This window comes from Megalops cyprinoides, chromosome 24 (assembly GCF_013368585.1).
Source record: "Megalops cyprinoides isolate fMegCyp1 chromosome 24, fMegCyp1.pri, whole genome shotgun sequence".
Classification (NCBI taxonomy): domain Eukaryota; kingdom Metazoa; phylum Chordata; class Actinopteri; order Elopiformes; family Megalopidae; genus Megalops; species Megalops cyprinoides.
In genome coordinates, this window is record NC_050606.1 from 4772949 (window position 1) to 4797984 (window position 25036).

Sequence of the window (25036 nt, forward strand, 5' to 3'; positions counted from 1 at the left end):
CCTTTTGAAGGCATCTCATAGCCAGAAAATACACTAGATTGTGTGGTGCTTAATCATACCGAAGGCAATGGCTCTTTCGTGAGTGAGTCACCCGGTGCTCTCTGGGTGAAGTGGACACTCAACAGCAGGACAGCACTGTCAGACTGAAGCACTTTCCTGATGTTCTCTGTGTAATTCATAATTAAAAGGTGCTCAGTGCTTCACACCCTGGGATTCAGTTTCATTAAAACTATGATGCAGAAACGTGTGGCATAGACCAAAACATACATCATTCTTTTAATTTACACATGCTATAAAATGAGGGATTCATCACAGATTCATATATCAATATATATATATATATATATATATATATATATATATATATATATGTATATATATAGAGCTAAAAAAAACAAAAAAAACATGTTCATTCCAGTACAAATAAGCTGCAAATAAAATACAACATACCGCATAAATTTAGGTCAACGCAAATACAATGTAGGTCATGTACCTCTGAGCCAATTATACTTCTATTCTTCCTGTGTTGTGGCAGTGGGAGTGGTTTGGCTGAAAGGTTCAACTTCATTTAGGTGTCAAAATTGTGATGAATGTCTTTAGATCAGACTGCTTAATGACTGCAAATAGAAGTTTTAAAACACGCTCACTCTTCACTTTGTATTCATTTCACTTTCACTTTGAAAGACATTAGTCAAGAGCTGTTGATTTTTGGGGCAATGAATTCACAGGAGAAAAAAAAAGATTTTATGAATTAAAGTATCTGTCAACAATATAACTTTTTGTGTCAGTTTAATCATGGCTATGAAAAAAAATAGAGGGCATAATTAGATACTACTTGTGCCAAAAGTTTTAGCTAGCTAGCTACAGTTAGTAGTCTTGGATTGCACTATGGATATTTTCATTTAGCTAAATGACCATTCAAGCCATAGCTAGCAAGCAAAGTTATTTGTGTAGTTGCTAAAATCGTAAGAGACTAAGTAAAAAAAAGATTCATAGCATCCACTGTCTTTACGCACTGCCATTACTGGTTTTTGATGTTATGAACATGTGCTCGGCCATTGGCCAGGTAGTGCACAGAATCACTGCCTCTTACCTTAATGTAAAGCAATATCTCAGAATGGGGTTACCTGGCAGCACAGAAGAAAAGAGCCCTCATTCTGTAGGTGCCTCTTCACCACACCATATACTGTTACTGTTTGTTTTGTTTTTTCATATCTTACGTGAATAAACACCAGCCCCACAAAGCCCACCATGTGACTGCTATTCTGGCATTCATTACCAGTTTTAAATATACAGTATGAACAGACAAACTTGTGCTGACCCCTGACCGGGTATTATTTGTCTTACTTTTGATGCTCTGACAGCTTTAATCACCAGCAGTAAATGTACTTTCCCCAGAACGTCTCCATGGCTGTTCCTCTGAGGGCCGGGAGAACCTGCCTCTGACACAGGTGGCTCACATTGTCATCCGGAACAATTGACACCGATAATTAATTACCATCAGAGCCACAGAGTTGAAATATTACTTCATTTTACTTGCAAAGCTTTATTTCATTTAGCGCGTAGCATCCAGAGTTCAGTGAAGAGCCCCTGGGTAATTAGCAAGCCACAAGCCAGAATTAACCAGAATGCGAACATAAATTATCAAGGAGCTATCAGATAAAGATATCAGCTGCAAGTTTTCTGCGTGCTCACACAAGTGCCCACAACAATGAAAAAAAGGAGTTGGGCCATCTTTATCATAATTAATATGTAAGGTTAGCCCTGAACCGTACCAAATGCAAAGATAACAATTCGTGGGTTGGGACAAAAACCAAATTAGAACAGGATGCATCTATATTTCAGCGTAACAACTTCAATGAAATGAATGTGGCGTCCTTGTGGGCATACCCATTGTGATGTCACAAGTCTTTAGAACCATCTTGCCATGTGTCTCATGTGAGATGTGTAACTTGTTTATGTCCCAGACCCGTTGGAGCCAACAAATCTTTTGCCTGCTCTGCTTCAGTGGGGTGACCATGAACTTGGACGAACAATTATTTGATGGAAATTTTTGGCTGCAGTTATAGCTTTTTGTTTTCCGTCTAAACGCCTGCGGTTGAATGTGGTGAAATCAAAGGGCACGCCACTGGGCGGTGCCCTGTGCGGAGCCATGACGCAGGGGAAAATGAGCCGTGATGTGATGTGGAAATTGGTCACTCAGAGAATGCACAGCAGGGTGGGTTCCTGTGGGGTTAAACAGAAAGAAAAGTCCGTGTTGTCTGATCCAAGACTCACCGGTACCTGCACAGCATGACGTGATTCACAACGACAGTTTCATTTACTGCAGACTGCAAACAGGAAAAGGAAATCTACATAACACAGGAAATGCTGTTTATTGTTAGTGAGTCTAAAGGAGCCTAGAAGTGTATTAGACCACACAGGACACTAAATATTACTATCATCATTGCTGTATTATTTGTAAAGGGCTGTTAGCATGCCTCATCTATCCTACGCTTGCATGCAGAGATTCTAAGAAGGCTGTCTCTCTATTCCGCCTTTCTAAAGGAAAACTTACCTTAAGGCTGCAACACGCAGGGGTCTCCAGAATCCTTGCTGAAGCGCCGGTTCACAACTGCACCTCAGCAAGTATAGCAGGTTGGGGAAACCCTGTTCCCTGAGGGCCGCGGTGCATGCTGGGTGTGGGTGTGGCCAAGCATGCATTGCAAGCAGTTAATTGAGGAGAGAGAAGGAGAGAGAGAGGAGTGACCTCACCTGCCATTCCAGGTGCAAATGAGATGCTGACTGAGACTCCACCCGATCATCCAATTAGTGATTTAAGTTAATCTAGAGTGTGCTGATGCAGAATAAAATCCAGCATGCCCTGCAGCCGTCCCGGGAACACCAGGCTCCCGGACCCCAATACGGAGAGAACACTTCCGTTTACGTTTAAAAGATTTCAGCAGCCAATCAAAATGAGATTTTATTAATGTATGCATGCTGACAGTCACCTGATACCTTTAAATTTCAGCCTGAAATGTCAATGTATCCTTTTAAAAGCTGATGGTTTTTTCCATTTATATCCTTTCACTTTTGTTATGCACAAGAAATTAAAATATGCATGAACTGGCTATTTTAAAACCTGTTTAAGTTCAGTCAATACAGGACAATAAATATCCAGAATTACTAAAATGACATGTATGTAAACTCTTTCCATGACCTTCAGTTTTAAGAAGCTTGCCATAGTAAAATGAGGTTTTACCCGTGCTTATACCTTTGCGTGAGCAAGATTGCTCTGGTACAAAATGAGTAATATGGGCCAGAGGCTGGTGGACCAAAAGCAAAGCGACATTATGATGCAGTTTCTTATGAGTCATAGACAGAGTTCTTAAAGAGTGCAAGAAGAGGGATGCTACAACCCTTACATAAAACCGACTAAAAACACACTTATTAAAAAAGCATAGTAAAATAAATCTTAATAACATTCCCTTACTCCCAAATGCCCTATGTGTCTTTCAACCTTTCCGATTGCACTATGAAAATGCAATGGGCCAAAAATGGCTGAAAGAAATCACCATGAGCATTCAGCGTATGTCCTCTCCAGCAAGCAGGGGCAGGGTTGGCTGAGAAGCTGCCAGACGGATGAGTTTGCATTGTTCTGTGAGCCATCCTGACAGGATCCCCATTGTGGCCAAAGAGCAAAATGTCAAGAGGCCCACCCGTTGTTTAAAAAAGAGGAAAAAAAAGGTGAGGGCGGCCGAGTCCTTAAGTAGGCAGGATGACAGGTATAAATAAAGCCTGCCCCCGAGCACTGACCCAAGAGCAGTTTACGCAAATCTCACATAAAGGTTGGGGTTACAGTCGGGATCGGGTGATATGCTCCTGGAACAGCTGTTGTGGGCAAACCATGTACTCGGCCAAAACCCAGAGGAAATTTCATTCAGCTCAGATGCTTGAAGACTAAGATGAGTGTGTGACTCATTCATGACAAATAATATATTTTAACAAATAACATCCAGACAAATAAGCCAACCAAACAACAAACAAGAAATGGTATTTTAAATATATTTGGCAAACCACAAAATGTGTGGTTATTTATACCTTTTCCAAGTAAAAAGTATACATTTCAATTAGTATAGAAAATGGAGAGGTCAGAAATGAATTGACTTAATACACACTAGAAAAACCTCACATTCAACAACGTCTTCAACAAATATCAGACACTGTCATCCCACAACCAGGATTCTAACATGGTAATATGCCACATTATTTTACAAATATTTGTAGAGTCTGAAAATTAGACTTTTCAGTGCGACAGTAAAACAGTCCACAGCGCCACTGGTGCTGTAACGAGTTGCCATCAGGTGTGGTCTTTGCACATGTTCACCACTGGGGGGCAGCAAAGCATTGCAATGGTCCTCCAAGAAACTGTAGCCATAACGCTTGGCCTAAGCTTATAGTAGAAGAGATCCACGATCCAGTCCATGGGTTTCTAATACTATTATCATTGTGCTTCGCATGTGTGGCCCAGAAATAGACCGGTGGCAGGTCAGATTTGTGAAATTCCCTACTGATCTGCACGAGTTCCCGTGGAAATAACTGGACGCAAACAGCTAAACCCTGCAGCTACAAAAAGCAGTCTCCATGTGTCACCCAAAAATGAAGCGTTTTATTAAACAAACACACCGAGCCTAAGTGCATTATCTCTTAAAATACTATTAACGGCAAAGGGACGGATGAAGTTAAACATATTAAAGGCGGATTACTCGCACTAATGAGACATCTGGCATTGTCCCCTGTTGGAGTCAGCCGCTGTGCTTCCCAGTCTGGTTAAACCTGAGTGACGGCACACAGGATCCGGGTGTGTGGATGGGTGTCGGTCAGGTGAGTGATGTGTAAGCAGATACCGAAGTCCATCTGAACCACCTACTCTGCTCTGACACTCACGTGACACCTTTTGTCCAGAAAATGCACTTCAGTACTCTACTGAAGGGAACTTGCTATGCTCTATATTCCCGGCATTTAGCAGACACTCTCATCCAGAGCAACCTAAGTAGGTTACAATTTACAAGTTACATTACCCATGTACACAGCTGGATATTTACTGAAGCAATTCTGGGTTAAGTACCTTGCCTAAGGGTACAACAGCAGTGCCCAAGAGGGGAATCAAACTGGAAACCTTTCGGTTACGAGTCCTGCTTCTTGCCACTATGCTACACTGCCGCTCTATACATACTTTCCACCCTTTGAGTGGAGGTCTTTTAGCTTGTCCTCAAGTTCCCTTCAGGGTGAAATGAACACAGTGGTGATATTCTCTGGTTTCACAATGGAGCCGGCGCACAGCTAATCACTTCTTTAATCAACGCGCCTCTTTGCACGATCCCAGCAACAATGGTAAATCAGCGAGATCTCCATCTTTAATTTGGCCGACATTCAATCAGAGCGCAGGCATGAAAAAAAAAAAAAAACCCTTCAGTGCAAATCAAGCTAATTCATTGATAGCTTCCTCTTGCCCTCTCCAGATGCCACGCAAGGTCGCAGACAGACGCCGAGTCTCCAACCGATGTCTCGGTTCAATTCAGGGCGTCTACCTTCCTGTGCGAGTTCAGGGAGCAAGCACACATCTCCGGAGGCGTGGCCACATACCTGCACAGAGCCACACCCCTACTCTGCCTCTTTAAGCCTACATGCATTATTATGACATCACAGACGTCTGTCAGTTTCATAATGTCCCGCAGTGAGGGCAGAGGTGTGTTTACCACCGTTACCATAGCACCCAGCACCTGCAGCACACGTTGCACCGTGGAATTAAAGAACAGGAAGTTGGGATGCTCCTTTGACGTTTCAGATACTATACTGCTAATGTTTACCTGTCATACCAGCAACTCTCTCCACAGTAACAGGAAAAAAAAAAACTGAATTCATCAGCACATTCACCTTGTGTTTTAACATCGCAGGTCGTGGGAATACTAAGGGTTTTATAGCAATGGATGCACCACATCCGCCCAACATCATCACAGGCTACGTTGATTTTTGCCTCATTGTATAAATGACAGAATAGAGCCCTTAAAGACACTTTAATGGCAGCCTAAATTGATATTACATTACTTACAGTCTTACACATTAAGTGTCGGTAAAGCAGTGTAACTAACAGTGTGGTGAGTCTGCATATATTCCCTGCATGTATCTGAAGACTGGTTTCATTGATAGAATGTTCAGAGCATGGAGTGTGATGTCAGCAATAACTGCACAGAGTCTGTTCTGCATACAAAGCCCATCACTGTGCGTACAGCAATAGCTCTTTATTATTTAAAAGCTGTGAGGAGACATTCTGAAACATGGAAACTTTTAAAAGCTTCTTTATACTTATACATATTTGAATATTTGTGATTTTTAAGGCACGAGATTTCAGTACATGGAGAAGGCAAAAAGGTCTGCAATGGAAGGAGGAAAAAAAATGACTCAAGAGACAACTTTCATTTGATGGCTTACATAGGTGGTGGGCTATTTACCAAGGCCTGATGGCATCACAATTAACATCTGACAAATAAAGAAACGCTATGATTCTGTTCCCACTGTGACTCATGACATGATCCAAACTTCCCTCCAGCAGATGGAGTTAGGCATCCTAATCACCAAACTGACTGCACTGTCATGATAATGCTGACAGATACCTATTACGAAACCACTCCGTCCGGCTGTTGCAGACAGAACTCTTAAAGTGAATCCCCTGACCATATAGTCCTAGTAATGCCTTACGGTAAGGCTTTTTAAATGCAATAGACCATAGTGCAGAACTTTACTAGAGATGGACACGGCCGGATGCAATGTGCTCATGTTTAATGTATCATTAAGACTGATATAGTGATGATAGGCATTATTCGTTACTCAGCATTTCCAGAACAGAGGTCCTCAGGTGATTTCCTAGATCAGAAATCAAGGAGTACAGGCACCGGTCTGTCACTGTAACTGGAACCAGCTCAGTCAGACCAGAAGTGATACGGGTTAATTACTGTAGACTGAAGTAAACAGAAAATGAATACCATTCATTGACTAATATGCATATATATATTTTTATAAAAAAAACAATAAGAATAATGTGCAAACATACATACATATATTTGGCTTAAAACCCACATAGGCAATAAAATGAAATACTTGTCTCTTTGGTGGCTAGTGTTCTTTCACTAAAGGAGAAGAGAAGCTGCTCCAGCTCAAAAAAAATAAAAGATTATAAATCTCTCTCTCTCTTTCTCTCTTTTTAGTTCGAATGAAATGGTCCTTTTGACCTAGTGATATAGCGTTCTCTCTCGGCACCATGACCGTTCCGTGATGCATCACCTTCATTGTACAGGACATATTTACACGCTGTACACGGCCTCCACAGGCAGACAGGGCAGCCAGCCCCAGAACACACAGCACAGCTGTTTTTACACCTGTCCTCCACAGGTTTTTCTCCGCAAAACGCAGATTTTTCTTTGCTTGTGAAACACCACATGCTCCTTAAGGTCGACCGCTGAGAGCGGTCTGCGGTGTGGGTGCCTCCGTTTCTGCGTTCTCGCGTGACGGCGCTCACGAGCGCGCCGGAGGTTCGGCTGGCTGAGGCCTGACGTTCCAACGTTACCACGTTTTTACCATATTACAAACCCCCAATTGCTTAGAGCTGTCAATTAAAGTGCAACTGATCAGTGTGTGTTTATGCGTCTGTGTGTGTGTGTGTGTGCGCGTGCGTGCGTGCATGTGTGTGTGTGCGCGTGCGTGCGTGTGTGTGTGTGTGTGTGTTGGGGGGGGATATGCTTTGAAACTGTTGCTCATAATCAAATGATATGAAAAGCAATTTACAACTGCAGGTCGTATGCATCATTAAAATTATATATATATATATATATGTGTGTAGAAACATTGCAGAAATGCCATGGCCGCTGGCTAAAACGTAACTCTCTAAAAGGAAGCTGGTTACATCTGCAGTGATGGTGGTAATGTGGGGTGGGTGGGGCCGTCCTGCCCTCCTGCGTGTCCTTTAGGCCTGAACTGGTTTTCTCAGCCCGTCCTCCGTTAGGTCATACCTGGCAGGGGAGACAGAGGGACATCACACACGGTGACAGAGACACAGAAACTCTCACTGGCTGCTGCAGCCAACATCCTGTGGACTTTAGCCCAAGCCTCCCTTCAGTCTCAGATAAATATGCTTCTTCAGCAATGTGACTAGTTAATCACACACAAAAACACATATTTAATGACCATGTCCTTGGGTGCAGGAATCTGCTCTTAGTTTATATGCAAGGTCACCCTTGCTGATGAGCAAAGTGTTATTTCACAGAATTTAGGAGCTTTGGCAGCTCTGACCTACATTTCCCTGCAGTGATAGGTGTCACCGCTATCCCTAGGAGGAAAAAAAGGGCAATTTGGGGGAACTTATTGGTGGACAGTAAGTAAGATGCGCAACACAAGCACACAGGCTTATCTTACCACTGTGTCCATCCCTTGGAGATATCTTCGCACAACAAATCCACAAGCACCTGCAGAAGGGACATCATATCAATAAAAACAGCATAACAGTACAGTATAAGTTTAACAGTACAAGTAGCAGGTACTGGTACAGGCAGCAGATTCAGGTACAGGTAGCAGGTTCAGGTACAAGTAGCAGGTACAGGTACAGGTAGCAGGTTCAGGTACAAGTAGCAGGTACAGGTACAGGTACAGACAAGTGGGTAGAGATATAAACCTGCTGTTATTGGATTCATTTCCTTTTGGCTTAGAAACAGCAGCGGAAAAGGAGCCCCACCTTTCCCAGAAGTCCTTTGTGTTTGGACAGCAGACCCCCTCCATTCTTCACGGCAACGTCCAGCGTCCTTCTGTGCAGCTCCACGATGGACACGCTGAACTCGAAGCTGCTCGCAGAAATGAGTACTGATTACGGTTAAGGACGGACAAAGGCAGCAACCAACAGCTCGAATGCAGCAACCAACAGCTCGAATGTGCCACAGAGAACAATACCGACTCAAACTGGGAACGAACAGCTCACATCTGCTCGCAGAAAACAAGACTGGCTAAGCCGGAAATGAATAGCTCAGACCTGCATGCGAAACAGGAGATACTGAGCTGGGAAAAACAGTTCGGTCCTGCACACAGAAAAAGGAGGTGCGGCTTGCCACACACACAGAATGTGGGACACACTGGACAGCAGTAAGTGTTTAAGTCCGGGGTGGGTGGCATCACACTACCCACGCGACACTCCCTCCTGACGGACAGCGCGGACTCACGTTTGATCGTAGACAGGGTTGAGAGTCTTCTTCATCGTGCTCGTTTTCCTCCTGCCCGACCTGCGCTTGTCTGGCAGGAGATAGAGGCGCACGTAGGGGTCGGAGCCGGAGTCCGTGAACGCGATCAGGTTCCTGCAGACACACATGCCGAGGTCAGAGGTCAGAGGTCACCCGCCGCAAGCTTAGACAGCGCTTCTTTCTTTTGGTCAAAGCTCTGCAGATTCTGTGCGGATTCACCACTTGTAATAACACATGGATCGGCTCAATAAGTGGGCTCATTTAACTGGATAATCCGTGCAGATGAATCAAAGATCAGCAAATCTGTGCAAAGTCTGCACAGCACTGGACAGTAGAAACATTTCTGTGTGGTGCACAACTCTCTGCAGACGCCGATCAGACAGCCAGTGCTCCTCCCATGTGTATGCAGGTGACAGGTGTATAATATCGGGGCATTATCATCACTGCGCCCTGCATACTCACCGGCAGCCGTGCACCACCACGATCAGCTTGTTCCTCTGAGAGCTGTGCCGAACTGTGAGTTGGATCTCACCCAGGGGAAAGTGGCTGGGAGCAGCCCCACTGTGAGGAGAAGAGGAGACACACAGTTACTCTCTAAAGTCTCGCCTCTCCACTTAAGAAATCAAATCCCATCACAAAACTGTAAAAAAAACTGTAAACTCGTGCCAGTACAATAGGTATGTTCACAGCATATCATCGGAGCACAGCGAGCTACGTGGTTTACATTTTAACCTCTTATATATCTAGACACTTACCCAGACACTTCAGTTTAAGTTTGTGCTTAAGGCATTTGAACCTGTAACCTCTAGGCAACAAGCTCTGCTCCTTAACCTGGACACCACACTGCCGCCCTTCGAGGAAATCTGTCTGGAAATGGCCACTGAGAAGTGGTCACATTTCATCACAATTTAATGCCAACAAGGCGTACAGAGGCCAGATTATAGATGCGAGATCTAGAGGCAGATGCGCAGTAATGCGCAGAGATGCGCAGACGGAAGGGGGGGGGGGGTTACTTCTGCAGCTGGTGCAGCCTCTGTTGCAGCTCCTGGGTGGCGAAGGGGTTGGAGATGTCAGAGGCGATGCTGGGCGTGGGCTCCTTCTGGCCCAGGTGCTGCTGGGAGCCGGAGACGGCCAGGCTGGAGGAGCTGCGGCCGGCGTCAGCCAGCCTGGCGGGACTCGTGGGGTAGGCCTGATCGGCGCCCTCCGACCTCTGGTGGAGCTCATAGGTGGACCCCGCCACGGAGGAGGGTGGCTCGGAGACCGGCTCGGGCGTGGCGGAGACGGAGGGCCTGGGCGACGGGGTGGAGGGGTTGCCCTTGCTGACGCTGGCTTTCCGCACCTGCACCGAGGACGGCTGGTCTGTCTGGCCGGCCTTCTCCAGGGACAGCACCTGAACGAGACACACGGAAACAGAGCCTGTTACATAGTCCAGTGTTGGAAGTGTCAGCTTTACTTTTAATATAAAAGGATGGGAAAACAAGGGTTAAAGTTCGAATTGAGGCCAGCCCTAGGCACACACACATACACACACACACACACACACACACACAAAAAAATCTCAGTTTTACTTTAAAATGAGAAGGAAGAGGTGGCATTAATCTGGCACTGAGACCAAGCCTAGACCTGGAATAGAAATATTAGCTTTATTTTAAAATGTATAGTGGTAAGTGGCAGGGCTTATAACTGAAAAGGTTGTCGGTTCGATTCTCCGCTGGAGCACTGCTACTGTACCCTTGGGCAAAGTACTTAACCCAGAATTGCCTCAGCAAATATCCAGCTTTATCCAGCTATAAATGCATTGCATGTAAATTGTAACCTATGCAAGTTATTCTGGATTCTCTGGATTCTCTCTGGATGCTCTCCAATATTGTCATGTAATGTAGGAGGGAAGTAAAATACTGACTCAATCTGAAATGAGGCTAGCCCTAGGCCTGGATCAGAAATCTTTCATCTAAAACAAGAAGGAAGGAAATGAAGGGTAAGTGTAGCACTGCAGCTGTCCCTCGCCTTGGAGTGGAAATCTCAGTAAGCAATTACTCTAAGGGGGGGTAGATTTGGGGGCCCCTCTCACCCGCAGGGCCATCTTCATCTTGAGGGTGCAGCTGGGTGCGGAGTTCTTGAGAGGGAAGCGCTGGGTTAGGGTCATGTCCTCCGCGTCCAGGAGCTGGCTCAACGGGACCACCACGGTGCCCAGCGAACAGTCGTGCTTCTCGTCCTTCACCTGGAGGAAGTGCAGCCACACCTGCGTCACCTGACCTGCTCAGGTAACACCCCCCCCCCCCCCCCTCCCCCCACCGCCTGCTGATATCCGAGTCACAATCACACATTCAGCACTTCTGCTGAGGTGAACTCATACCTAATACCTAAAACATACCTCAACTTCCAGCTCTTGGCTTTTTGGGTTATGAATGAGGAAGGAGAATGCTTCCTCCCAGACCGGCTCGTTGGTCTTATATCGGGTCTGTCGGAGAGAGGAGAAGGCGCTAGATTTAGTGTCAGCCGAACAGGCATTTAAATTTCATACACTAATAATGACCTTTCATATAATACCCACACCCCATTTCATACGATACATAAAAAGGAATTCTCCAACAGGCTAAGCAGTTAGCAGAATTCTTCGTTGTGTCCCTTGGCGGACGGTGGACGCTCACCTTGCTCTCGAAGGTCTTGTGCCCGACAGTGAACTGAACAAAGGGACTCGGGTCGCTGCTCACCTTCTTCCCCGACTGCGAGAAACAAAGACGGCGGTGAGAACGAGAGGCACAGCCCCCCCTTTTCATCCAAGCACTGTGCGGGACACGCACTCCACAACCACATCAAATACAAATACGTCTGGATACTGATACATTCTAGAATGCCAGCCTTCATTACAGAGGCGGCATTCCGTGGATTCAGCTGAATGGGCTATATGGATCATTACTGCTTTAATTATCATAGTAGGGGAAACTGAGGGGAATCAGACACTATGTCTTTGGGCAATGCCTATGCAACCTCTGTATGGCAGATGCTGCACGTAGCCTCAGATCTGTTGTGTGATCTGTTTGGCACAGTTCCTGGGAAACAGCTGATGGTAACTGCACGACTTCCCCATCCTTAACTCAAACCTGTACTGGCAGTTAATTCGGATCGATGCGGAGATTAGACCCCATTAGCCTCTCTGGAATTCGTCTGAATGAAATCAGTCTGACGGTTTGGGGCGAAATCGATCCTACGGACACAGCTAAACTCTGGACCTCCATCTGATACATCAAGCTGGAAAAAAGCAGGATCCCCCCCTCATATAAAGCTTAGCGTGGTTAGTTCTGTGTTATTGTGTAGAAATGGGAGTCTGTTATAAAATGCAGATGGAGAAGGTATTATTTTAGGAAAGCGGGCTCGCGTTAAGCTCCTCTGCTGCTTCTGAGTCAACTGTATTCCGACGGGATGTGCTGTTTGCAGTCAACAAGCTCAAAGCCAGAGACACTCAAAAGAAATGTGTGAGTGTGTTTTATGGTTCCCACGCGGCTGTACAAAAATAGCACTGATGTTCCTACAGTTCAAAACAGTCCCGTTACATACTGCAAGATTTTTACAAATATTTATTTTTACAGCAAAATAGATTTATAACTGCCATATTCAATCTTCAAGTCAAGAACGCATAAATTTGTATCATCTAAAACAACAAGCATTATTTCTAATCATTTAGGGGCTGTGTTTGTTTCTCTTTATTTCTCTGTGTTGCTTCCCTCTGAGAGGGAAAGATTATGCAGGGGAAATTATCACTGGACAGTAACACCAATGAACACAGCACAGCTTCATATATTCTCACAGTAGGCTTTTAACATGGCAGAAAGGGAATAAACACACACAGATGCAACTGTAATGCATTCAGTGTGCTTTTGTGTAACACAGGTGTTAGATATTTAGGCACGGTGCACGGAATACAGTTTTAGTGCACAGACATTAGTGATTCTCACTGGTTTGTTCATAACCAGATAAACAAGAGAGAGAATGAATCAACTTGCAGAACATATCGGGTGTCAAGTTAGATGCCTGCAAAAATACATCAATGACACGTGGGTAAATTACATACTGGTAAAAATGAAGTCACGTGTGCTGTAGTGAGATTTAAGCAAACGTCGCCGGTAGGCAGCGTGGATGGTGCCGCTGGTGGCGTTTACAGGAGGGGGGAGGAGTCTCCAGGGTGGATCAGAAGGTTAACTCAGAAGCATGAATGAGTCAGTGTGAGAGGAATGTGGTGTGAATGGTGTGTTCGGTGGGGGGCGTGGTCGGTTGTGGTGCGTCCTGCCAAAACTGCATGCGCTGTTACTTTACCTTCAGGGCCTTATTGACTGACGCTCTCTTCAACCCGTCATGGTTAAATTCTAATGGATTTCGCTTCGCGGGCAGGAGAGAATGAACACACCGTGTTATTTGGGCATGCGGTGATGAGTAAGGTTAAACCATGGAGACACAAACACAAAAAGAAACAAAAAAATACACCACACCACACCAGGCAACAGACACAAAACACAATTGGAAGATTGCAAGGTTAATAACAATCACCAATCCCAAACAAAAAAAAAATTTACAGGTTTGACACCACTCAGGTTCACAGAGCAAAACCACACCAAATATGAACAAATAAAAAGGAAAAGGCATTCGGTATGCAGAGTAGCAGGAGGAACATTCCACCACAGGGTGCAACAGGTTTGAGTAGAGATGTCTGACGTGGTGTTGGCAGTGGGATCGTTTGGAGAAATGACCGCGGCGTTCATGTTTGTGAGGGTGAAAAGGGTTCTCTGATTTCGTTGAGAGGGACAAGTGAAGTCAGCTGAGTCACCCACTTTACGAAACTAATACGCTCTTCAAGAAGACTACCTGCGTTTTGTGAAAAAAAGACCAGAGAGGATAAATGACTAGCTAAGTGGAACTCTTGAGACCACCACACAGTTGTACTCAAGATCACTTCACTTATACATGCGAAAAATCACACTCCTGCAGCAGACTTGGAGTGGAAAAATTATCTTTCAGTATTCATGATAAATAGGAGGCAGACAAAAAAAAAAATCTAACTCTGCATGATGAACCAAACCATGCATTTCTAAATATGTTTATAATTTAAAAGCAGTCTTTTTTTATCCAATAGGCTTTCTTACTTTAAGCTTGCAATGTAGGCACAGTATAGCTTCTTAATTATTGTCTAGATCTCCTTGGTGCTGGAGAGGGAGGGCTCCCTAACAAATCACAGAGCAGTTGTAGGGCTTCTTGCCACTACGCTTTATGACGCAATGAGAGGAATTTAAGGTTTATAGCAACTAATGCAGTAGCTGGAGTGAAAGGGGATGCCTGGCATACTCTGAGATGACTTGTCTGGAATTTGAATGGCAACGGCGCCTGTTGGAACACCCTTCCCCCAATCAGGCTGCAGGCTTGCTGAGAATGCCCGGTCTCGGTGAGGAAAAAAACATGATTATGGCAGTGGAATTATGGGATAGCGGAGGTGCTACAGATACACAAGACGCAAATGGAGGAGAAGGATGAGAGACGATGGGGAATCAGGCCACAGGAACTTCAGACCGGGGGCCACAACAATCTGGAGAACATCTTCCTTTAGGGCACATCTCAGAGGTTGATCACATCTACATTGCCTGGGTCAGTGTGTGCTTTAAAAAACATAGACGAGGTGCCATTATCAGTCTCATTCACCAGACATTCCAATGCCCCTACGTATTCATAAACTCTGCAGGTACTGGGCATGTGTAAAAAATGTTAAGCATTTCAAACCGTGCAGCAGTAGACAGTCAACATGCTCTTTTTTTGAAGGCATACAGGATTTTTCTTTTTTTTTTGGGGGTTTCGGGTTGCCATGACAACATCCAATCACACCGCAGCTAAATCTAGAATGCAAAATACCAGAGGACTCACAAATAGTGTTCTATAGAGTGAGGTAGTATTCTCACAAAAGACTAGGCCCGAAGCTCTCCTCTCTTTTAAGTATCCACACCCAAAGTTCCCTTCGAAGACACTCTTGAAAGGAAGGAAAAAAAATGGAGAAAAGAGAAGCACAGAAAGGTGGGACTAAGAGGGCTGGAGAGGTTGTTCAATCGCTTCTTAATGCTGACCTACAGAACAGTACGCATGCACACACAGTCTGCTGCATCAACACAGGTGGGTACTAGGCAACAGGTCTATGTATACATACACGTTCAAATATCACACATGAATTAGCAGCCAGACATATACAATCTATTTTTTACAGTCTGAGTGGAGCTGGGGTGAGGTGGAGGAGCGATGCGGAGATGTTTCCAGTAACAGTTTTAGGGACGGGGAGTTATGATTGGACAGTTTAAGGTCAAAGTTCAGCAAAGGGCAGAGTTGAGAGAAAGCACAGAGGAGACAAGCGAACAGATGGGGGACGAGCCGATGAAGACTGACACAGAGCCACCAAATGTAATGTCCTGTCGAAAACTTGACAATGCCCCTATAACCTGTGTCAGGAGAACGTTTTCCCCAAGAACTTTTTCAGATTTGGAACCTTAATATTAATTTCCTACAGGTAGGAGCCCCATTGCTTCATCTGACCATTAGCATTGTGTGTTGATGCGTTTAGACACTATATTTCCCCTGGGCATCACAGTACAGGTGAAGTGAAGGTCTGCCCCATTAACACGAGCTTGCTGTGTGTAGGAGCTGGTTAAGCCATACCATATATCTAAGTTTTGGTGCAGTACACATGTGGCATTCTTAACACATCTAATAACCAAATTCATAATGTAACTCATTATTAAAAACAACACTCCTACCTGTTACCACACCAATATCTTATTGTTTTTTGTTGGTATTCCCTTACATGTTAAAAAAACCCTGAAGGGATTGGAAAGGCCATTCTTTTATGTAAAGGAGAAAGGCCTTTTTGAAAAGCATTTATATTCATAATGTAAATGATATTACAATACAATGGTCACCCATCAGCAGAAAGTGCTATAGGAACGCTGGACTAAACCTTCATTTTAGACAAATTAAGCCATGCCATAGCTTTTTGTAAGGGTAGTGGCTCAGACTGTAGGGATGTCCTTAATGTTTTCCAATTTAATAACTTCAAGCAGAAAAAAAAAACATTTTATCAAACCGAAAACTCCACAATACTACAAGACACAAAGGAGCATAAGATAATTCATTTAAAACAAACATACCTGTTCTCTACATGTTCTGAATCTTTCAACTTCTCAAAAACCATTGACCAATTTATTACACATTAAACTGTAAAATGTATAAATCTGTCAAATAGCATGTACACATAAAAAAAATTCAGTGAAGAAAATCAGTGAAATAATCTGTCTGCATTTGGTCAAGCTGAGAGAGATGCAATGCGGTTTCACCTATGACAGATATTTACGTCAGCGTCCCTTTCATCAAAGGCTTAGCAAGGCTGCCATGCTCTGACAGGAGCTGCAGGAGTACCTTATTGGACACGGTACCATCCAATCAGCTGTGAGCGGCGCTGCCGTAGAGGCGTGGCCAGCGAGGCATGAGCGGGCACTTACCGGCAGGTTTCGGGCCGAGTCCAGGTATACCACCAGCAGTGCTGACGAGAGGCCGTCGTTGGCCTGGCCTTTGTCAGCTTTAATACTCGTCAGCACCTGCAGGGGGCAGCAGACATGAGTCCAGCACATCTGAGGGGAACTATTTGAAGTGGGCCAAGTTGTGTTTTCTGTGACGTTGAGTGACACGTTTCAACCTTGCACTACCACAGTAAACCCTGCCTCAAATAATCACAATAACACACTGGCAGTAGAGTCTTTCACTCTTTTAAACTGGTTGCACACTTGTTTATATATTGTTTCGGCCTGCGCAAAAAGACCCGTTCTAGACTAAACAAATCTACCCAAACCAAACCATGGAAGACCTGAGTGTGGACTGTACTGGACTGTAGTATCCTATTTTTTATACCTTTAACACAGGGATGAGCAGATGGCAAAGAAGACAAAGGCACAGAGGTCAAACAGGGTCCATCTCTTCATATTCTGCCATCTAATACAACACTTTAATCTGCCTTTATAATCTACTCCCACTCACATAAGGTAGCAGGTAATGTATTGAATTCGGTGCTACAGGTTTCATTCTAGCCAACCCTGTCTGAAATGAAGAGATTCCATTTGCAAATATGCAAGGATTTTAATCCACATGTGCAGTGATCACCGTCATCATTCTCTCTGTTATGAGGATTCTGCCATCAGCAAACTGCTAAGCAATGTTGGTCACAGCAATGAAACATGTGAGAGCACCTACGAAGTAACAGAATTTAAAATGGCTGCGGTGATAGCAAGGAGCATACCTGATCTAGCTTTTCAGGGGTGGGGAGAAGAGACAGCCACTCCAGTTTTAAGTGGAGCTTCCCAGTAGAGACCTCCTCCAGGACGAACCACTAGAATAGAACGGAATTTGATGGGTCAGCTGACAGTTCTGTACCTCGTCCTTCCTTCAGAGGTCCCGGTCACTGAAGAATTCTGCCTGCTATTCCTTCAAGGATTGGTGTGATATGAAACTGACCTGGAAAATCTTTTCCCAAAAGACCCAGCACGTGTGGAAAATGTTACATTCCTAACGACGAAAGCAGGAAAGATGCCTTGGTGCAGAGATTTAAAGCTACACCAAGCAACTTTGGCCGTGTCATCAAAAGCTGAATATGTTCTTATCAGTCACTGCTTCTTACGTTTCTGCTTTTAAATTCAACAGACAGACCACTCCAAACCCCACACTCATCTCATCTGGAACTCAGATAGAAATGTTGGTAGCCAGGAAACCCATGCTGCAGCAACACTGTATTCGCTTCAGTAGGTAAGTCTGTTAGTAGCAGACAGGAAGGCTGATAACCTTCCCACTAGCCTTACCTGCTCCATCACTTCTTTCACAATATGTCAGCTCACAAAATCCAGACAATGTATGCATAGACAAATACATAGGCAAATTTTTGCCAAAGAGCTGTACTGGTTATACCTAGAAACAGACATGCTGCTGTATCTGGACATTACCTGTAGCTGGACTTCAGCACCCTGCCCTGAGCGTTTTTATGAAAGTGACGTTGTGCGTTTGTGAAAGACGAGAACAGGAAGTACTGAGTGGTAGCCGACCCTTTTCCTGCCTCGAGAATATGCACAGCGGCACGAGAAAACCACGTTACCTCATCTACTCTCTGCTCCTTGTGAAGCTCCGCCATGTCAATCATTAGGCTGCAATAAAAGACAAAAGCACGGCAGTTATTGGCTGGATTAAGCTGGGAAGAGCAGCTGGCTCATTTTAGCTTTCTGCGCAAACAGATGAACTCCTGCTCTTTTTAATTATGAAACACAGTGTGACTCCCGGCTCAATACCATGGCTTCAGGCATACACACACCACCCAGCCACAGAAAGAAACTTTTTTGACCCACATGCTAACCTTACAGCATGAAACTTGAGACCACCTTTCTGCCGCTCATAAACCATACATGGTCATAGATTTCAAAATGAGACTAACAAGGGCAAAGGGCTTTCGTGCGGTTCTTCTCTACAAGTACAGATGAGTCCATAAAGCAATATCCCTTTATAAGGTTCATTGAATGTATGCTCAATTGTAAAGTCTCCTTTGAAGCCATTTACCTGCCCAGGAAATCATCTTTGTCAGGGTCTTCATCAAACAGCTCGATCTCCAGGTGCTGGCCTGAGTGCTCATGGACCATGGCCTGGAAACCACATCCACCCAATCATGTTAGCCAGGCGCACACATCTCACATCCTGCGCTCACACCCTGTTCTATGACAGAGAGCTCATGCACAGAATTCAAGCAACGGCAACAAGTCCATTCCAGGAGGACTTATATAAATATGCCTCTCGCTAATGTTTAACCATGAACAAATGATTTGCCAAAATATTGAATTTGCTCATGAGAAACATAACTGCTCTCGGATGTTTTATAGATTTCCACGCAGGGTATATTACTCTGAAACAATGAACAGTAAAACAATGAAAGGAGGCGGAACAGTAGCTTCCCAGACTTTCTGCTGGCAGGAGCAGGAGGGCTAAGCTAACACCGCTGCTGTGTGGAGCTCTTACCTCGTAGACCTCGTTCCATTTGGGGTTGACGTTCTCTTTGATGGTCTTGCTCTGGAAGAGCTGGTTGCCTATCTGGATGATGCCGTAGGGGTCCGACTTCCCTTTGATCAGCCCCCCGAGGAATTTGTCCTTCCCCTGCAGGTCCTGTGCCTCCAGGAAGTGGATCCTCAGAACCCCCTGTGAGGCCGGAGGGAGGGGCGTGAGGAACCGCGAAGCGTTGCCATGGCGCCACCATGCATCATACTACAGCAACACTTTTTTACATTACATCATTGTCATTTAGCAGATGCTCTTATCCAGAGCGACACAAGTTTCAGGTTTTTGATATGTTATCCATTTACACAGCTGGATATTTACTGAGGCAACTGTGGGTTAAAGTACCTTGCCCAGGGGTACAATGGCAGTGCTCCAGTGGGAAATCAAACCAGCAACCTTTCAGTTAAGAGCCCTGCTCCTTACGTCTATGCTACACTGCCGTCCACAGTGATAAGACTCGGTGCAGTGATAATCAGTAGCCCCTGGACAGGATTGGCTGCACAGGCTTTTGGGGGAGGTTTTTTTTTTCTTTGGTTGGGGGGGGGGGTTCCATACCTTCGGCATGGGGAACCGCAGCTGGGCCAGCTGCACCTCGCCCACCAGGGGAATGGTGATGCGGTTGGGCAGGACCAGGTAGCTGTAGATGATGTCCTGGATCAGGTTGTCACACAGGCCGCTGTCAGGGAACAGGACATAGAGCTTCACACACACAGAACGCTTTTCTTATTCCAGTAACACCACAGCTTTGACCTCGGTAACACTACCGCATTGACCTGATGGCTAAATCAACACCACAATAAAACGGGTATAGAGAGAAGGACACTAAAAGAAATGAATGGGGGGGGGGGATCTCTCAGTTTTAATTTCCACGTATCGCCTCTATCCATCCCCCTGCTCCTCTCTGCTACAGTGGCTGCAGCTCCAGCAATATGACCCAGGATAGGCCGACAGGTGCCCTCGTTTTCGTGGCTGAGGATGGAAATGGCTGTGTTACAAGCGTTAAATTGCTCTCTGATTCTAACGGCGCACTCCGTCACAGCCGTGTAGCCGAGGGACGCGGCGTCAGCAGAAAGCGGAGTGTCCCACACACAGAGCTCCGCAGGGACCGCACGTACCCAGACGGAGCGCTGACCTCTGAGTGAGCGGGGTTAAGGTCGTTCCTCGATCCCTTGACGGGGGGAGGGGCGGGGGCGAGCGTCTTCATGTTTCACATCAAGGGGCTCCCTCGCCCGTCCCGGGACGGGGGTGGGGGCACACGCCCAGGCACCCAAATCACTACGCCCTTCTCACCCTCTGCAGCTGGCAACACCCGTCTGCCGAGTGCCAGCTCTCGCCCACACATGCCACTCCCATGTATGACCCCACACCCTGGGCGTCAAGCCTGTCTGAGCATGCTCAATGCGCAGCATCAGAGACAGGAAGTACAGAGGTGGCCTGCTTCACTATGCTGAGCACGCCACCACCCAGCTTTAGATAATCTCCAGCTATCTGACAAGTTTATTTTCACTTCCACAGCTAACTGTACTTTTGGTGCCCTTACAGACAAATAAAAGCATAATATATACCGAGAGGCCTTGCGCTCTTGTGAAAAGTCCCCCCGCCCCCCGCTTCATTCAATGCCCCCCGACTGTCCCGCACGTGAGTGGTTACCACAGATGTTTACAGGCGTGCAACAACATGTCATTAAATCTGGAAAGTGAACACACTGGATAAAATTAGCACAGCTGGTGTCCGCTTACGACTATGTTTAGAACGGGTGGTGGGTGTCTTTGTTCCTCAATAACCACCAGAGGGAAGCACCGTAGTACAAGCTACTCGGGAGCTGTGCTCCTCAGAGCCCAACACACCCATTTCGTAAGTGACGTGAATCCTCCACATGCGCCCGCCCCTCAAGCACAAACACACAAAGTTACAGCACATTTCATTTTGACTGTAAAAGGAGGTTGTTTTCATACTGAAGAGAGTGGATCAGAAAAAAATGTGGCAGCCATTTTTTGGGTGCAACTGGATTTAGAATGCACCTCCCAGTTTTTCATGCCCAAAGTATTTCCCACAAAGATAATCGCTAGCACATACTACGCCCTCAAATTAACGTGGCATAATTATGGCATAACTCTGTCCCAGTTCAACCTTTTATTATTGAGAAATATGCATGTGTTTTAAGCAGTGGCACAGAGCAAGGACTAAAAACTGTACTCTGAATATCTGACTAGAGCAGTCACACTTAGCAGGCAGGGCAGAAAGGACCACCAAACGTTAATTTCTGAAAAGAAAACAAAACTAAAAGCTTTTCCTTAAGGAGCGGGGGGTGGGGGGTGTCCTCCTTTCCTAGCGTTTTGGGTGTGATATGCAAATCACAACTGAGGAAATACGAGACGACCTTCCCGCACCACTGAAAGAATGCTGGTACAATGGGTGGAGTGACGGCAGGTTTCAGGTTGACTACACAACCCCGAGTGTTTCCTACCAACTCGTATAACCTGGGCTGCGACATTTTAAAGAAAGGCCTCTCCTTAGCCAACGTTATAGTGGTGACCGCACAACTGACAGGCTAAAAAGGAGAGTCATAAGAAACCACGACAACAAAAAGGAACCAACACACTGGGATATATGAGTGTGGTTGTTTTTATGTAATAAACATAAAAAATGTGAGCATTAAAAAAAAAGAAAAAATAAAGTTCCGGATACGCCGCTAGAAATATGCATGATGAAATTACTGTGTGTTCGAATTACACTGGCCTTCCTTTTTTAGAATTTCAAATAGTGTCCAAATATAATTATAAAATAACTGAGAAAATAAGACTGGAAAATGTAAAATGTGGTTAGGCATTTAAAACTTGTGCAAACGCATCTGAAAAATGTTTTGTTTACCTGGCGTACGAAACCTGTTACCCATCTATTTTAGAGAATGCTACTGGTAGAGAGACCACAAGAGACATGATTAATTACCATGACATAGATTTGCACAATTCTCATGGAAATATAGAGATAAGAAAAACAGACTGCTTAGCCAGCAATATGTCAATAAATGAGAATATGACCTAAAGATCTGAGGCCTTGACTTCTCACAGGGAACTCCTTGCTTCAGATCCTGTAGTTTGGCACGTGTCTGGATTTAAGTGAGTAATTCACTGGAAATTGAGTCTGAAGGCTGCGCCATCAAAAAGGAGGGAACACAATCAACCTCTTTCAGCACCTTTAACAGAATCAGCCAGTTTGATGTTCCAATTGGATTACTCAGCTTGAGCCAGGCATCACAAATGCAGTTTCCATTAAATGTGGTAAATTTAGCTTTAACTGAACTTTCCTAGGCTATCAATCCAATTTGCTCTTCCACGCTTCCATGACAGAAAACCATTTGCAATTTAACATAAAAAACAAAATTGCAGTGTTTTTCCAAGACAGAAAAATACAATTTTCCAGGAGTTATGAAAGCTTTCTTTCTTTAAATATTTAATTTGTATCAGGAAAAAAAATACTAAGGAGTGAACTTCAAGGTACACAGTTCATACAGGGTTTTATACTGACTTGCAAACAGATAAATTGTTTTTTTCCCCCCACAGTTATTTTATTTTGCTTAGCGCTTGTTCTTTCTTTCTGTCAAAATGGCAAGATAACGGACCAAACAGTTTATTCAGTGATGAGACTGGATCTTCCCTGGAATTAAGATTTCATTTTCAGGAAGTGAAGACACTTTTCTGGCATGTTATGATGTATAAATTTAGAATGCTGAAAATAAAAAAACAGGGTCCTCAGTTTGATCCCACTTTCAAAGCATAACAAACTGGACACATGACAACAGCCTCTCCTGGAATGGTGTGTTCCCACAGACAGCTTCCAATGCCTGACGTCATTGCTCTGTCCCTCCCATTTCAGTGCGAGCGGACAGGAGGAGAGCCATCATTTCCCCACCGTCCAGCATGGAGCTGCCAGCCACAACACGGCTTCCTCTCACTCCCTGCATCCTGACAGGAGCCCCGCTCAGCCTTAAAGCCGACCAATGGCAGTGCTCTTTGTGTCCAATGGCCCACCACAGGAAAGGCCGCCAGCAGTGGGATCTGCACCTGTTCCGTCACCTTAGAGACTATAGGCCCATGCACCAGGATCATTTCACAGTGCCGCCTTATACATTTTGCCACTTTGCAGACACTCTCTTGCCCATTGCAATTTCCAAATTTTTGAGACAAAACCTGATTTCACCGCCATAATGGTAAATGATTTGTTCCCAGCATTACTGATTAGAACTGATTAGTCTCTGTGAATATGAAGCCTTTGTCAGTACTGTTATTAATGTTATTGTAAGTAAAATATGGAGAAATCATCCATCATTTGGTGCTGGCATGCACCAGGCAACAGTGATAAGGGCTATAACCTTGGTGGTATAGGTGGTGTGGGCGTATATTGGTTACAGCAGCACTTAATGGGGAACCCCATCCCCGCCCCTCTGATTGGACCAATCCCTATGACCGATAAAAGTGGCCATGAGAGCCTGGCCAATCCGTGGCAGCAGCTGGGTGGGACAGTCCCATTCTTCTTCTGTGGTGGTTGGACCTCCCACCACAGTGTTCGCACTGATGCAACCCGCAACACGCCCAACCTGTCTGCACATACCAATCTACAGGGAGGGAGGCACCGCAAGAGAGCAGGTTTTTTTTACTCACTTCAGCCCCGGGATGTCCAGCATGTTCGTGAGGCCGGTCCAGTTAATGTCCAGCAACTGCAAATAAACAAAACATTTCATTAGATTACATTATGTTCGCTTAGTAGACACCCTTATCCAGAGCGACTTCCAGCACAGAAGAACAGAGGTGTATCCATTCAAGCTGCATGCGCGACAGTGTAAGACCAGGCTATAAAACACTCCCAGACCAGTGAGTGTGAGCACAGCACACAAAACAGCGATTAAGCGACTGAGATACAGCATCCGTTTTTCTGCTTCCAATGCAGTCTTAACAGTGATACGCATCTGCAGCTTGTGGTTGTATTGCTAGCCAGATGAACGCTTCATATCGTGTTTTCCTCCGCCGCAGCTGGAGGCAGAGGGAGACACACCTTGATATGGTGTCAACTCTGCGCCGCTTTCGGCTGTTTGAAAAGGCGTAAATAAACGCCTTCGGCTAACAACGTGGCCCCGCAGCACCACGGGAACGCCCGCGCGGCAGCGGGTCCCGCTCAGCGTACCGCGCGGCGCTAACCTCCACCTACAGACAGCGCACCGCGTTAAAGGCGTAAACAGGCCTGTGTTTCAGGAGAGGGAGAGAGAGCCGCTGTGTCAAGTGCCTCTGAACAGGGCCCTTCACCGAGGATAAATATTTAAAGACCTGTTCTAATGCTGCTGAGCTGGAGGGGACTTGTGTCAACAGCAGCATCCTCGCCATTCTTCACAAATCATCAGCAAAATGGAATATGAATGGAGCTGTTGAGTGTCACCGTGAACAACACAGACAGAACAAGTGAAAGGATAAATAACCCGGGCTGCAATGTAGCATAGTGTTAAGGAGCAGGGCTTGTCGCCGGAAGGTAGCTGGTTTGATACCCCGCTGGGGGATTGCTCTTGTACCCTTTGGTTAGCCCTGATTACCCCAGTAAATATCCAGCTGTATAAATGGATGTCAAGTAACAATTGTAACTTGTGTAAATAAATGAGAGCTTCTTCTAAACCACAATAA

At 45.2% G+C, this 25036-nt stretch overlaps 1 protein-coding gene across 4 annotated transcripts in view; it reads right to left on the reverse strand.

Annotated features, from left to right (window-relative positions):
- Positions 1-7099: 7099 nt before the first annotated feature.
- Positions 7100-25036, reverse strand: part of LOC118770917 (extended synaptotagmin-2-A-like) — a 42207-nt gene continuing 24270 nt past the window's right edge. The window contains exons 7-24 of one of the 4 annotated variants that reach the window (XM_036518689.1): positions 24029-24084; positions 19923-20043; positions 19332-19508; positions 18879-18961; positions 18424-18472; positions 17578-17667; positions 16787-16882; positions 15168-15269; positions 13575-13637; positions 11912-11986; positions 11635-11721; positions 11332-11481; positions 10274-10650; positions 9723-9821; positions 9243-9374; positions 8765-8870; positions 8449-8498; positions 7100-8045 (exon numbers count right to left, since the gene is read on the reverse strand). In XM_036518689.1, coding sequence (XP_036374582.1) covers positions 8000-8045; positions 8449-8498; positions 8765-8870; positions 9243-9374; positions 9723-9821; positions 10274-10650; positions 11332-11481; positions 11635-11721; positions 11912-11986; positions 13575-13637; positions 15168-15269; positions 16787-16882; positions 17578-17667; positions 18424-18472; positions 18879-18961; positions 19332-19508; positions 19923-20043; positions 24029-24084 — 1959 coding nt within the window. In that variant the 3' untranslated portion in view covers positions 7100-7999. The remainder of the gene's footprint in view (positions 8046-8448; positions 8499-8764; positions 8871-9242; positions 9375-9722; positions 9822-10273; positions 10651-11331; positions 11482-11634; positions 11722-11911; positions 11987-13574; positions 13638-15167; positions 15270-16786; positions 16883-17577; positions 17668-18423; positions 18473-18878; positions 18962-19331; positions 19509-19922; positions 20044-24028; positions 24085-25036) is intronic. The other 3 variants (XM_036518691.1, XM_036518690.1, XM_036518692.1) reach the window with 3 other exon arrangements.